General features: G+C 40.5%; 1 protein-coding gene across 1 annotated transcript in view; it reads left to right on the forward strand.

The window, feature by feature from the left end:
* snx30 (sorting nexin family member 30) overlaps positions 1-13572 on the forward strand; it is an 82090-nt gene that overhangs the window by 59700 nt on the left and 8818 nt on the right. The window contains exons 6-8 of the mRNA XM_068030673.1: positions 671-870; positions 2161-2247; positions 8961-9113. Of these exons, the coding sequence (XP_067886774.1) occupies positions 671-870; positions 2161-2247; positions 8961-9113 (440 nt within the window). The remainder of the gene's footprint in view (positions 1-670; positions 871-2160; positions 2248-8960; positions 9114-13572) is intronic.

Below are 13572 nucleotides of genomic sequence, written 5' to 3' on the forward strand. Positions count from 1 at the left end.
AAATATATCTTACGAAAACACAGGCATAACTGAAACTCGTGGATTCCAATAACCGGCCTTTGATCTGGCTGAAGTGAGAGGCGTTGAAGGAAAGGTGATTCAGTGCAAGAATAAGTTGAGCAAGGCCAAGAAGGGTGGTGGTGAATGAGGACTGGTTGGGCTGTTGTCCAAAGAGGAAGCAGAGGACTCGTGTCTTCTTGGTGAAGGATGGAGTGGTAAAGCAACTGTACATCCATAGTGAATAGGAGATGGTTAGTACTGGAAAATTTGTTGGTAATTTGGCATGCTGCTATTTGACAGTGTTTAGTATTTCCTTTGTGTTTGTAACTCAAAATTAATTTTTATGAAAGGAAGAATTTGCATATTTGTTTTCTGTTGCCAGTGATGGTGATGAATATATTAACATCCTCCCATGTCAAACCTATATGCAGAGGACTTTTCATGTTATGCACCATTTCTATGCATATCCATCTTGCAGAACTAGTTCCTCAGCATACCAGGCATGGAAAAGTCAGAAGCTCTTGTAATTGCATTTAGCATTTTGCCACACTTGTTCCTCTCGGTGTATTTTCAGACTTTTCAGTACAGGAGTTTGTATTGACATGTAAGATCTGATCTTGCTTACAAATTCTTGACTCTTATTTCAAGTTTTCTTGTGCTAATTATTTAGAATACTTGGTGGAGCTTCGAGAGTACGGACCCATTTATTCCTCCTGGTCGTCTATAGATGAAGATCTAAACAAGCCCCTCAGTGGTGTATCGAATTGTATTGGCAGCAGCTGTATTGCCCTGGAAGACCTGTCCGAGGACATGTCTGATGATTTTCTTCCCGTCCTTCGAGAATATGTACTCTACGTAGAATCGATGAAGGTAAGAGAAATTTTGTTCCATTATTCCCTTTTTTGAGTAGTTGGTTATGTGGTATTTGCCTGTGATTTTTTTTTTAAATGAGCTTTGGAACTTGTGCCTATTTTGCTTTACTCGACTCCTGTTAATATATGTTCTTCGGTTTCTATTCATTCACGAGATGTGGATATTGCTGGCAAGGCCAGAATTTGTCTGCCCCTAATTGTCCTTGTGAAAGTGGTGCTCAGCCACCTTCTTGAATACAACTGAGCAGCTTGCTGGGCCAGTTCAGAGAGCAATTAAGAGTCAAGCACATTGCTGTGGGTCTGGAGTCACATATTGGCCAGACTGGATAGAGACAGCAAATTTCCTTCCCTGAAGGGCATTAGTGAACCAGGATGGGTTTTTAATAATCCAGTAGTTTTGTGGCCACCATTACTAATGCTAGCTTATTAATTACAGATTTTATTTAACCAAAATTAAATTCCACAGTTGCCATGGTAGAATTTCAAATCTTTTGGATTATTTCAAGCCTTTGGATTGCTGGTCCAGTAACATGATCACTATACTGCCAGTCAGTTTATGTAATATAATCAATGTCTGACTCAACAAAAAATCTTGAATTGGTGCAGCGAAAATTCTGTTGGTATATTTCAGTGCACAAGTCTGATACTCCTCCATTTTGCAAGTTGTAATATTTCACTACCTGTTCTTTCCAAATCTGCCCTTAGCATAGTGTGCTACTTCTCTACACTGGCCATCAATGAAGTCCTGTAACATCAGTATTACTTCTGGATTGCAAGCCGTCTATCCTAATTCGTAATTCAGATAATCCATGTGATGCGTATTCTAAATGCATTACAAATTTTAAAACTTGTGTTGCATGTGCAAGCGCACCTCAAATGATTTGTTTTGAGAAATGAAATGCAGGATGTTGGTTGATTTTCCATATTAATGCTTCACAGATGCATAGTCTAATTATTTTGTGTGCAAATTCCAGTTCACCATTAAATTTCATCTGTAAATGCCAGCTGAAACTTTAGGTGCATAATTCCTGGCATGTTAACTAGATCTGTCTGGAGAGTGATTTACTTTTCTGTCCGATGGAGTGAAAAAGATTTGAACTAATTAATTTCTGCTCAATCAAATTTATTAAACATAACATAACTGTTAATTGTGATTTCCAACATCTGCAGTATTTTGCTTGTCATTTGCATTATTGATTTATGTTGTGTGCAATGTTGATACTAGGTCTTGACAAAATGGTTGCTGACATGAGGCCAAGATTCAAAGCCTGTTTTGTTTTTTATTTAGAATGTGCTTAGGAAGAGAGATCAAGTACAAGCTGAGTATGAGGCCAAACTTGAAACTGCTGCTTACAAGAAAGAAGAGAAGCAAGGAGTGAGTGACTTTCACTGTTTACATCGAACTTGCAGCACAGAAACAGGTCATTCGGCCTAAAAGATCTATGCCAGTGTTTGTTTAGCTATTGAGCTTATACAGAGCAATAAGACAGCTGTGTGGTACATTGCTTGGCAAACTGTCCTGTCATGTCTCTCTAGCCTGAGCTGAGATCCAGCTCAAACTACTGAGATGGGTCTCCTTTTCTGTTTAACCCCAAGAACCAGTTCCTAATGGGTTTAGATTCACAGTACCGAAGTGTCTGATTTAGCATAGTGACACTGACTTGTTCATTTGACTGAATTCAGTCCGTTAACACCTAATCTGTACCAATGCTTTGTCTTTCAACACCGTTAACATATTGTTTGCCTTTAGTCCATGACCTTTTAGTCAGCTATGTGGCCTTGTCCAATCTACACCTTCTCCTTTTATCTCTTGCCCCACCCCCACCTCACTTGCTTATAACCTGTGACTTTTCTAATATTTGTCAGTTCCGAAGAAGGGTCCGTGACCTGAAACGTTGCTTCTCCTTCCACAGATGCTGCCAGACCTGCTGAGTGGTTCCAGCATTTCTTGTTTTTATTTCAGATTTCCAGCATCCGCAGTATTTTGCTTTTATCTTAGTCTGTTAACAAGAGATGTTGCTGGTTAGTAGTGGGTGTTCTTCTGATATTGGAAACATAAGAACAGGAGTAGGCCATTTGGCTCCTTGAGTCTTTTCCACTATTCAATTAGAGAATGGCTGACCTATAAATGGCTTCACTCCATTTGCCCGTCTTGATTCCATATCCCTTAAAACCTTTATCTAACAAAAAGCTCAGCAATCTCTCCTGAAATTTTCAGTTGACTTCTACCCCTAAACAGCTTTTATGAGGAGAGTGTTCCAGATTTCCACTAGTTTTTGTGTGAAGAAATGCTTCCTGACATCACTCTTAAATGGCCTAGCTCTAATTTTAAAATGTTTCCCCATAAGGGGTAAGGGTAACATTGAACAGTCTAAAGAGAACTTTACTCTGCAGTCAGCCTGTACTGTATCTTTCCTGGAACAAACGTGCGATAAGTTAAAATGTTGTAATGGTATAAAATTCCTTGTCTTGAGTACAGAAATTCACCAAAATATTCAGATTAACTTTTTAAAAATTATCTCCATTTAATATTGGGTGGGTCTCTAAATGATATAGTTATGTACTTGCAGCTGCCTTTCAACTTCACTGCTGGTGAAAATGGACCTGCTGGGTTGCCATATGTATAAGGCAGATATTATCTTGCTGCTTAAAAAGGGGATTTTGCTGGATAGCAACTATTTAAATTTCTCTGCCATTCAGTTAGTTTAAAAGTAGACATCTTTTATAATAACTAGACTCGAGTACTGTAGATTATTTGGATGACCCTTTGAATCAGCTGAGTTTGGGTGTAGGCTGTGGCAGTATACCACATGCAAACTGACCACCTCTGACTTTTATATCTTCACTGCTCACAACCCAACCACTGCATCTAAATTGTTAAACTGCTTGCTTGTTCGACATCCAGTACTGGATCAGCAGAATTTCCTCCAGCTAAATGTTGGGAAGACTGAAGCAACTGTCTTCAGACCCTGCTACAGACTCCATGCCCTTGCTCATCCCTCCTTGGCAACTGTGAGGCTGAACCAGACTATTTGCAACTTCGGTGTCCTATTTGACCCTCTGATGAGCTTCTAACCTCCTGTTCATTCCATCACAAGGCCACCTGCTTCCACTCCCATAATGTTGCTTGGTTCTGCCCCAACTCTGCTCATCTGCTGAAACCCTCTTCCATGCCTTTATTACCTTTTAGACTTGGCTATTCCAACGCACTCCTGGCTGGCCTCCCACGTTCTACCCTCTGCAAACTACAGGTCATCCAAAACTCCTCTGCTGCCTGTGTCCTTACATGCCCAAGTCTGGTTCATCCATCACCTCTGCTGTCTGACCTAGATTGGTTTCTGTTTAAGCAATGCCTCTTTATTTTATTTTTTTTCCCCCCTCCCCATTTTCAAATCCCTCCATTATCTGCACTCCTCCAATTCTGGCCTCTTGAGCATTCATGATTTTTAATTTCTCTACCATTTGGTAGTTGTGCCTTCAGCTGCCTAGCCAGGAAGCTCTAATTCTCTCCCTAAATCCTTCTACCCCTCTTTCCTCCTTTTAAGATGGTCTTTAAATGCTATCTCTTTGGCCAAGCTTTCAACCATCTGTCCTAATATCTCCTTATGTAGTTCGGTGTCCAATTTGTTTGATAACATTCCTGTGAAGCACTGTGGGACTGCGTTAAAGGTGCTAAACAAATGCAAGTTATTGTTGGCCTTTTGTTTGAAACAGCTCTTTTAAAATTAAAATGAGTGCTATAGTGTTTAGCTTTGCAGCAGTCAAACTTTTTACTTAAGATTCCTCTTGGCAAAGGCACTTGCTCTGGAACATGCTCAGTTTCTTGTTTCCAAAACTTTGAGCCTCAGCCTTTTTGTTTTTCTTCAACTTCAGAAGGCAGTTTTATATGTCCAAATTCACTTTTCTTTTTCTCAAGTCTATCTGGCAATGTTCACCCCTGATTTAAATGAGTGTTTGCCAAGTCTTGCTGGATCTTGGCTGATTGTGCACTCTCGAGCCCATGCTAGATAGATGACTTGCATCCTGATCTCTTAATAATAACTCCTATTTATATAGGACATGCCAAAGCAATTTGCACTTTTGATGTGTAGTCACTGTTGTAATGTAGGAAACGCAGCGACTAATTTGCACTCAGCAGATTGACAGTAAATAGATTTAGGGATAAATATCGGCCAGGACACTGGGAGAGCTCCTTTGCTCTTCGAAGTAGTGCCATGTGATCTTTAATGAGAGGGCAGACAGGGCTTTGGTTTAATGTCTCATCTGAAAACGGCACTTCAGACAGCATAGCTCCCTTTCATTAGTAGACTGGATTGTCGGCCTGGATTTATGTGCTCAAGTCTTTGGAGTGGGAATTGAACCCACAACCTTCTGAGACTGAGGTGACCGAGTTGCCAATGTAATATAGAAGAAGCTGCTTAGTGGTATTCAGGTGTGTTTGAGGTGTTCTGTTTAGATGGCCTGGTCAGGGGTAGGTGGGGTGAATGCAAGCCCACATGTGGCAATTATGTACCTCAACAGACTGATCTTGTATGTGATTCTAACAGGCTACTTTAAATCGAATGTCTTTTCTTTTGGCATTGTCAACTTCAGTAAAGTGCACAAATTTAGAACTGAGCTTTTGAAAGGTAAATATTAAGTGATGGATTGAGATAAATGAACATGAAAAGGGCATTTGGTCCAGCAAACTCATTCCTTGCACAAACCTTGAGCTAGTTGCTCTATATTGGACAGAGGCACCAGCTCGCTCCCCTGAGGCGATGCCCATATTTAGAGGTAAATCTTCCAAGAAAACCCTCTCATTTCTTTAGCTTCAGGGAAAATTACCAAAGGTATTTAGTCCAATGCTAAAAACATTAATGAATTTTCATGATCCTTCGCCCTCCCTTCTCTGGCTTAAAAACCTTATTTAAAATCCTCTAGCTGGATGCCTGAGTTGGAAATTGTCTGCAAGAGAATCTGCTGGTGCCAACAGGTTGTGGTTCAGAGGATGAATTTGGTCGCGCAGTACCTGGAGTGCATGTTCCTTCTAAGAATCTGATCCATCTTAGCATAAATAAATTAAGCCAGATTGTGTGGCTGGTGCAGCAGTTAGCTGTAAATCTGTTTAGATATTGACCAGGATAGCTGCCTAGGGTATCCTTTTGTGTGACAGGAGGATTTTGATGAAATCTCACTTATTCTTCGTACTGCCAGTTTCTTAAAGGAACATTATCCCAACTTCACGTCCCTGGCATACACTTGTTTAAAACTTCTTTTCAAATGAAGTCCTTGTCTTTCTTGGATAACATTTCTGAAAGATGCATCATATAAGGCAGCAGTATTGGACATCAGGTTGTAAAGGGTCTAGCTTAGGTAAATGTTTCCTATTCAAGAGAAGTACATACTTTTTTTTAAAAGAACAGAATCTTGTTTAGAAAATGTAAAGGAACTCAGCCTGCAAAATTGAAGGCTGACTGCAAAACTTTCAGATGAAAATAGTATCTGGATTTGACTTAATAGTGCTTAGCAAAAAGTTTCCGTATTGCAGACAGGATATGGTTTTAATATCCATCAATAACTAAATTTGTTCTGTTAAATGTCATGCACAATCCTGTAGGAAAATGCTGACCTCTACAGGACAAATCTACAGTTACAAGCTAGAACTAATTTGCTTGCCTCACAGCCCAAGTGCTGCTCTGAAACGAACACCAGGAATGGGGCTAGTACAGTCAAGCCCATTTAAATGAATAACTGAAATTATAAAACATTTGGGAATAACATTTCTGTGCACAAATCCCTTTTTCTATTTTGTCCAACCACCGGTGTCTGAGAAATAAATAGCTGTTGAATAAATGAAACCTTTGAATTGCAAAAGTCTGTTAAATTTTTCTCGTGTTTTTGCGTATGTATGAAAACAATTCAATGATGTCTATGATAGAAGCAGAAAATGCTGGAAATACTCGGCAGGTCAGACAGCATTTGTGCAGAGTGAAAGTTAATGCTTCAGGCCTCTGACATTTTATCAGAAGAACGCAGTTCTGATGAAAGGTCACTGACCTGAAACGTTAACTCTTTTTTTTTCTCTCCACAGCTGCAGCTGGATTATTGCCAGCATTTTCTGTTTTTTACTTCAGATTTCTAGTATTTTTTGTTTTCACAGGAGCTTTATCAGACAAAATTAGGCACTGAGATGCACAAGGAGGACAGGTGACCAAAAGCTTGATAGACTGAGGTTTTAAGGAGGAGAAAGAAGTAAGGGGTTTAGGGAGGGAATTCTAGTGCTTGGGACCTAGGCAACTGGAGGCACAGCTGCCATTGCTGGAAGGAGGGAAATCGAGGGTGTGCGATGAACAGTGGCAAATACTCTATCCCTGTAAGTAATGGAAGTGCTGCCTCTGAAGAAGGTGGTTCTTTCTGTTGCTGATGAGGTGAAAATAATTGTGATGCTGAATGGGCTGAAAAATTCCCATTGGAGTTGCTGAAAGGTTTGGTGTATTTAAGTTACACTATAATACATATATATTGTAATGAAGCAAATGACTTAAATACACTTAGAGAAACTGTTGTCCAGAACAACAGTAACTTTTTTAACAGTACAATATTTGCAGTCCACTCTGCATTCCATTAAGTTCTTGCCAAAAGTGATGCACCAATTTGAATGGATAAAAGAATCAGTTAAATGAATAAAATGACGTGGCAAAAATCATGATTCATTTTAGTTTTCCACCTGTCATTTTCTGACCGGTGTGTTAACTGGCTCTTTTTACACAAGTTAGTCTATATGTATCTTCACTGTTCTATTTCTTGATAACAAATGGAGTTGCAGTAGTTGACTACTGTTTAAGTGCCTTCCTTTTCAAGGAATTCACTTGTTTGTTGTTCTGAAGGTATGAAATGTGATTGAATCATTGACACAAACCTCACTCATTGCAATGCTGGGAGCACCTCCAGGTTAGACCATAGATGCCATTTATAGTATTTCTTGTACGGTTGGACATTCTGAAGCATTGCCCTTCATTTAGTATTGGGTTATGCAGTGTGTTCTGTCTCCCTCTCTATCAAGAGAGCAACCTTGCACTCACTGCATTGTTCCAACTGGTGTTCTGCCCTGAATCTCTCTCCACAGTCCCATATAGTAAGAAAAGGACATTGGAGCATGCTATCCAGGCAGCTTATGATGGAAATGTGACACTTTTTTTTTAAGGAAACATTGATGACGGCTTCTAAGTGTTTACCAAATGGCTTAATTTGAATGACAATTTTCCAGTTATTTGGCTTCATAGAAAATAGAAAGCACCAATAAAATGGGTTGGTCAGTAGCCTGAATTGTAGCATCGTTATTATGACGGACTGTAACCTGCCATATGTACCAAGTTTCCCAGGAGAAATCTGGCTGAACTCCTGAATGAGCTGTTTCCAATGGCCGTCTGCTATTTCCAGCTTTGTGCTGCGTTGCTGTCGCCCATGGTTCATTCCATATAGAAAGTGAATCTCTTTTTAAAAAAAAAATTGGGGGAATTTCACTGTAGCCTTTTGTATTTACTCAAACCTTCTAGGAAAGTGATGGGGAGGGGGCAAGGTCTGAAACATTCACTTTTCCTATCTATCTATATTGTAAATATGAAATCAAAGGTGACAGCAGAGGGATCTATAACCATCCAGCTTGCAGCCGTGCAGTCGCCGTCATGTATGCCTTGAAGATGGTAATTGCTCGTGTCTGAATTTTCTCCAGCCCTAGGGTTGACATTTCTTAGTTTAGCTTTTGACCTTTATTGCAAAAGGCCCAAGCTACACTTGCTGAGTCCATCAGCAATGATATTCCTTTGTCATCCCTGCCCCTTCCGCACCCACCCCCACTGCTCTGCTGTGCTAAATGCCTGTCTTTCTGAAGTGTGTTTTAGCCTAACATACTCTGGGTCAATATTATGTAATTCTCTATAATGCCAGATATCTTGTGCTAATTTAATAATCTGTGTGCCTATCCTTACAATTAGTGTTCAGAATTGTCTGGGGATGAGATGCTAGTACTGTTTAACCTTGAAAAATATAGGAAGCAGTGTATAATAAATTGAGTGTTTTTTTTTTTTGAAAATATATATCCAAAAGACACCAACAAATGTTGAAAAGTGCCAAGACCGTGTGGAGTGTTTCAATGCTGATCTGAAGGCAGACTGGGATCGGTGGCAAAGCAACAAGAGACAGGACTTTCGGCAGCTGTTGATGGGAATGGCAGACAAGAACATCCAGTATTATGAGAAGGTATAGTTTTACTGAACTATTAGTTTAGCTGTATGCAGGTACACGTGCTCTTAACCCACCAGACATGCAGAACCTGCTCTGTGGACTTCTATCTCCTTTTCTGTCCCTGGTTTGTTTTTTGTTTGCTGGATTTTCAGGACCCAGACTGTTGATATTCAGGCCAGAAGTTTACGAGTTTGGGTGTGAGCTGATTATCAGCAGGGCACTAATGCATTGTTCTTCTGGGTAGATTAACCTACACTTTTTGGTCACTCGTGTGTCCAAGCTTACACATAATCTAAGGCAACTCTAGTATCTACTGATTCTTTTAGTAGCTCTTAATCTGGGTTCAAATTAGAGCTTGGCTGTTTTGGGGTGATGCCGGGTAGCAGCTATTTACACAAAATGTAGTGGAAATCTAGAACACTCAAAGCTGAGGCTGGGGATCAACTGAAAATGTCAAATTTTTTTTATTTTTAGGCACAGGTATTAAGGGATGTGGACATGGAGTTAAGATGCAGATCAGCCATGAACTTAATTGAATGACAAACATGCTTGGAACTGAAGGCCAACTCCTCTTCCTATGTTCCATAATTCGGAATCTGAATTCCCAGGCACTACATAGAAAATGTAGAAAAATATGTTGTGCTGAAAATTAATGCCCTAGGAGCATGGATTTTAATTAACAACTCCTTAGAGTACTGCTGGTTACACTCGTGCAGCTAAGTTTCTTCCTTCTGTGTATGAGTCTATCCTTTATTTCACTGTTTCTACTGCCCCCTTCCCTCGCTAGTGCAATTTAGGTAGCAAAAATAGGTGAGTCGCCGTTCCTTCAGGCACAACAAGCATTTGATTGTGGAAAGTTTGTTGGCCAGTTGCTATAGGGAAAAAAAACCTTAAACGCTTTGATTAAATTGCGTACTTGACCTCTGTTCTAACTAAGTGAAGTGCCTTCCTAAGAGACTAGGTCAGTCAGTGGCATTGCGCACTCTTCACGTGATGAAAGGTAAAGAACTTGTGAAGATCTTTTTAGGTTTTACATACCCCACACTGCCTCATACCAACTGTGTCTTAACTTAACAAATGAGTGTCTTAAGTCTCGACCAATAATGTTGTTTCATTGTACATGCCCTGTTGTAAGTGCTGGACCATTGGTGACTATGTTTTCAGCTGCCTAGTTCATAAGCTCTGGAATTCCCTCCCTAAACCTACCCCTCCCTCCCTCCTTCCCTTTTATCCACACTATCCTCATATGTCATTTGTATTTAGAAATCTGTCAATCTCTGCTTTAAACATATTCAGTGACTGAGCTTCCACAGCCCTTTGCGGTAGAGAATTCCAAAGATTCACAACCCTCTGAGTAAAGAAATTTATCCTCACCTCTGTCCTAAGTGGCTTCCCCCTTTTATTTTGAAATTGTCCCCTGGTTCTAGACTGCCCAACCAGGGGAAACATCTTACCTGCATCTACCCTGTCTATCCTTTTAAGGATTTTGTAGGTTTCAGTGAGATCACCTGCCATTCTTCGAAACTCTGGAGGATACAGGCCCAGTTTCCCGAAACACTCTCCATAGGACGGTCCCGCCATTTCGGGAACAAGTCTGGTGAACCTTTGTTGCACTCCCTTAATGGCAATAATATCCTCCCTAAGGTAAGAGGACCAAAACTGCACACACTACTCCAGGTGCAGTCTAACCAAGGTTCTATACAATTGAAGAAAGACTTCACTACTCCTGTACTCAAATCCTCCTGTGATAAAGGCTAACATGCCATTAGCCGCCTTAATTGCTTGCTGCACCTGCGTGTTAGTTTTCAGTGACTTATTGACTAGGGCACCCAGGTCCCTTTTGTACATCTACACTTTTTCTAATCTCTTACCATTTAAGAAATACTCTGCACATCTGTTCCTCCTACCAAAGTGAATGACCTCGCATTTTTCCACATTATATTCCATCTGCCACGTTCTTGCCTACTCGGCAAGTCTGTCCAAATCCCCTTGAAGCCACTTTGCATCTTCCTCGCAGCACACATTCCCAACTAGTTGTGGCATCCACAAACTTGGAATTACTACATTTGGTCCCCACATCCAAATCATTGATATATTGTGAACAGCTGGGGCCCAAGTCCTGATCCTTGTGGTACCCCACAAGACGCAGCCTGCCAATGCAAGAATGACCCGTTTATTCCTGCTCTCTGCTTTCTGCCAGTTAACCAATCCTTAATCCATGCCAGTATATTACTGCCAATCTCATGCTTTAATTTTGCTAACCAATCTCCTGTGGGGGACTTTATCAAAAGCCTTCTGAAAATCCAGGTATACCATATCCACTGACTCCCCTTTAATTCTGTTAGTAACGTCCTCAAAAAATTCCAACAGGTTTGTCAAACATGATTTCCCATTCATAAATCCATGTTGACTATACCCAATTAGATCATATGGTCCAAGTGTCCATTTATCACATCCTTTAGAATAGATTCTAGCATTTTCCCAATGGCTGATGTAAAGCTAACATATCTGTAATTCCCTGTTTTCTCTCTCCCTCCCATAAATAGTGGGGTGACACTTGCGACCTTTCAATCTGCAGGAACCATTCGAGAATCTATAGAATTTTAGAAGATCACCAATGCGTCCACTATCTCCATAGCTACCTCTTTCAACACTCTGGGGTGTAGAATATCAGGTCCTGGGGACCTAACAACCTTCAGCCCCATTAATTTCTCCAATACGACCTTCTTACTAATTTTCTTCAATTCCTCATTTTCCCCCTAATCCCTTGGATCTCTAATTCTGCGAGATTTCTTGTATCTTCCTTAGTGAACCCAGACGCAAAGTAATCATTTTAGCTTCTGTTCCATTTCTCTATTCCCCATTATAAATTCTCCTTACTCTGTCTGTAATAGACCCACATTTGTCTTAGCCAAACATTTCCTTTTCACATACCTGCAGAAGCTTTTACAGTCCACTTGTATATATTTTGCTAGCTTACATTCATATTCTATTCTCCCCTTTGAGTTTCTTCATCCTCCTTTGCTGTATTCTAAAATCCTCCCAATCCTCAGGTTTTCTATTTTATGGCAACTTTAAAGGCCTTTTCTTTTAATCTTTTATAATCCTTAACTTCCTTTGTTAGCCACGGTCGATTGCCTTACCTTTTGGGGTTTTGTGCCTTGAAGGAATGTATAGTTGCTGTAAACTATAATATTTCTTGAAAGACTATCCATTGTCTATGTACTGTCATACCTTTTTAATGTATTTTCCCAGTCCACTTCAGCCAATTTTCTCCTATCTTCATAATTTCCTTTGTTCAAATTTAACACCCTGGCTTCAGATTGAATGACCTCCCTTTCAAACATAATGTAAAATTCTATCATATGGTCACTCATCCCTAAAGGTTCTTTTACAACAAGATTATTAATTAGCCCTTCAGAAACTCGTCTTCCACAGCATTAGTGCTCATTAGGTTTACCCAGACTATATGCAGTTTGAAGTCACCCATGATTACTGTATTACCTATGCCACATGCTTCTCTAATCTCCTGATTAATACCATGCCCCACACTACCGCTACTGTTTGGTCTATAAACAACTCCTACCTATGTTTGCTGCCCCTTGCTATTTCTTAGCTCCACCTAAACGGATCCCACATTTTTTCTTCCGATCTGAGATCCTCCATTACTAATGTACCAATCCCATCCCTTATCAGTGCAACACCACCTCCTTTTTCCTTTTTGCCTATCCTTCCTAAATGTCGAATATCTTGAATATTCAGTTCCTAGTCTTGTTCACCCTGTAGCCACGTTTCTGTTATGGCAATTAGATCATACATATTTGCCTCTATTTGGGCTTTAAAATCATCTACCTTGTTGCGAATACTTAGTGCAGTCAGGTAGAGTACCCTTAAGCTTGTTGTCTTTCTAAGTCTCGTTGATGCTCGCCTTTGTTTTGCCTGCTTTCTAATGTCACTTGCTACTTTTCTACCTCCTGTTACCAGCTTTACTTCCTTCCAATTTGAGCTACTCCTCCAGTTCCCATCCCCCTGACAAGCTAGTTTAAACCCTCACCAACAGCACTCGCAAATATCCCTGCGAGGATATTGGTTCCAGTCCTGTTAAAAATGTAGCTTTAGTAGGGATCTTGTACAGATCCCACCTGCTCCAGAACCAGTCCCAATGCCTCAGAAATCTGATGCCCTCCCTCCTCCACCAATTCTCCAGCCATGTGTTTTATCGATCATTCCTCATTCCTATGCTCACTAGCATGTGGCACTGGGAGTAATCGAGATTACTGCTTTGGTGGTCCTGCTTTTTAATTTTCTTCCTAACTCCCTAAAATCTGCTTTCAGGACCTCATCCCTCTTCCTACCTATATCATTGGTACCAATGTGGACCATGACCTCTGGCTGTTCACCCTCCCCCAGAAGGATGTCCTGCTTCGTGACATCCTTGACACTGGCACCAGGGAGGCAACAATCCCCTGACTAT

This window comes from Heterodontus francisci, chromosome 4 (assembly GCF_036365525.1).
Source record: "Heterodontus francisci isolate sHetFra1 chromosome 4, sHetFra1.hap1, whole genome shotgun sequence".
NCBI lineage: Eukaryota > Metazoa > Chordata > Chondrichthyes > Heterodontiformes > Heterodontidae > Heterodontus > Heterodontus francisci.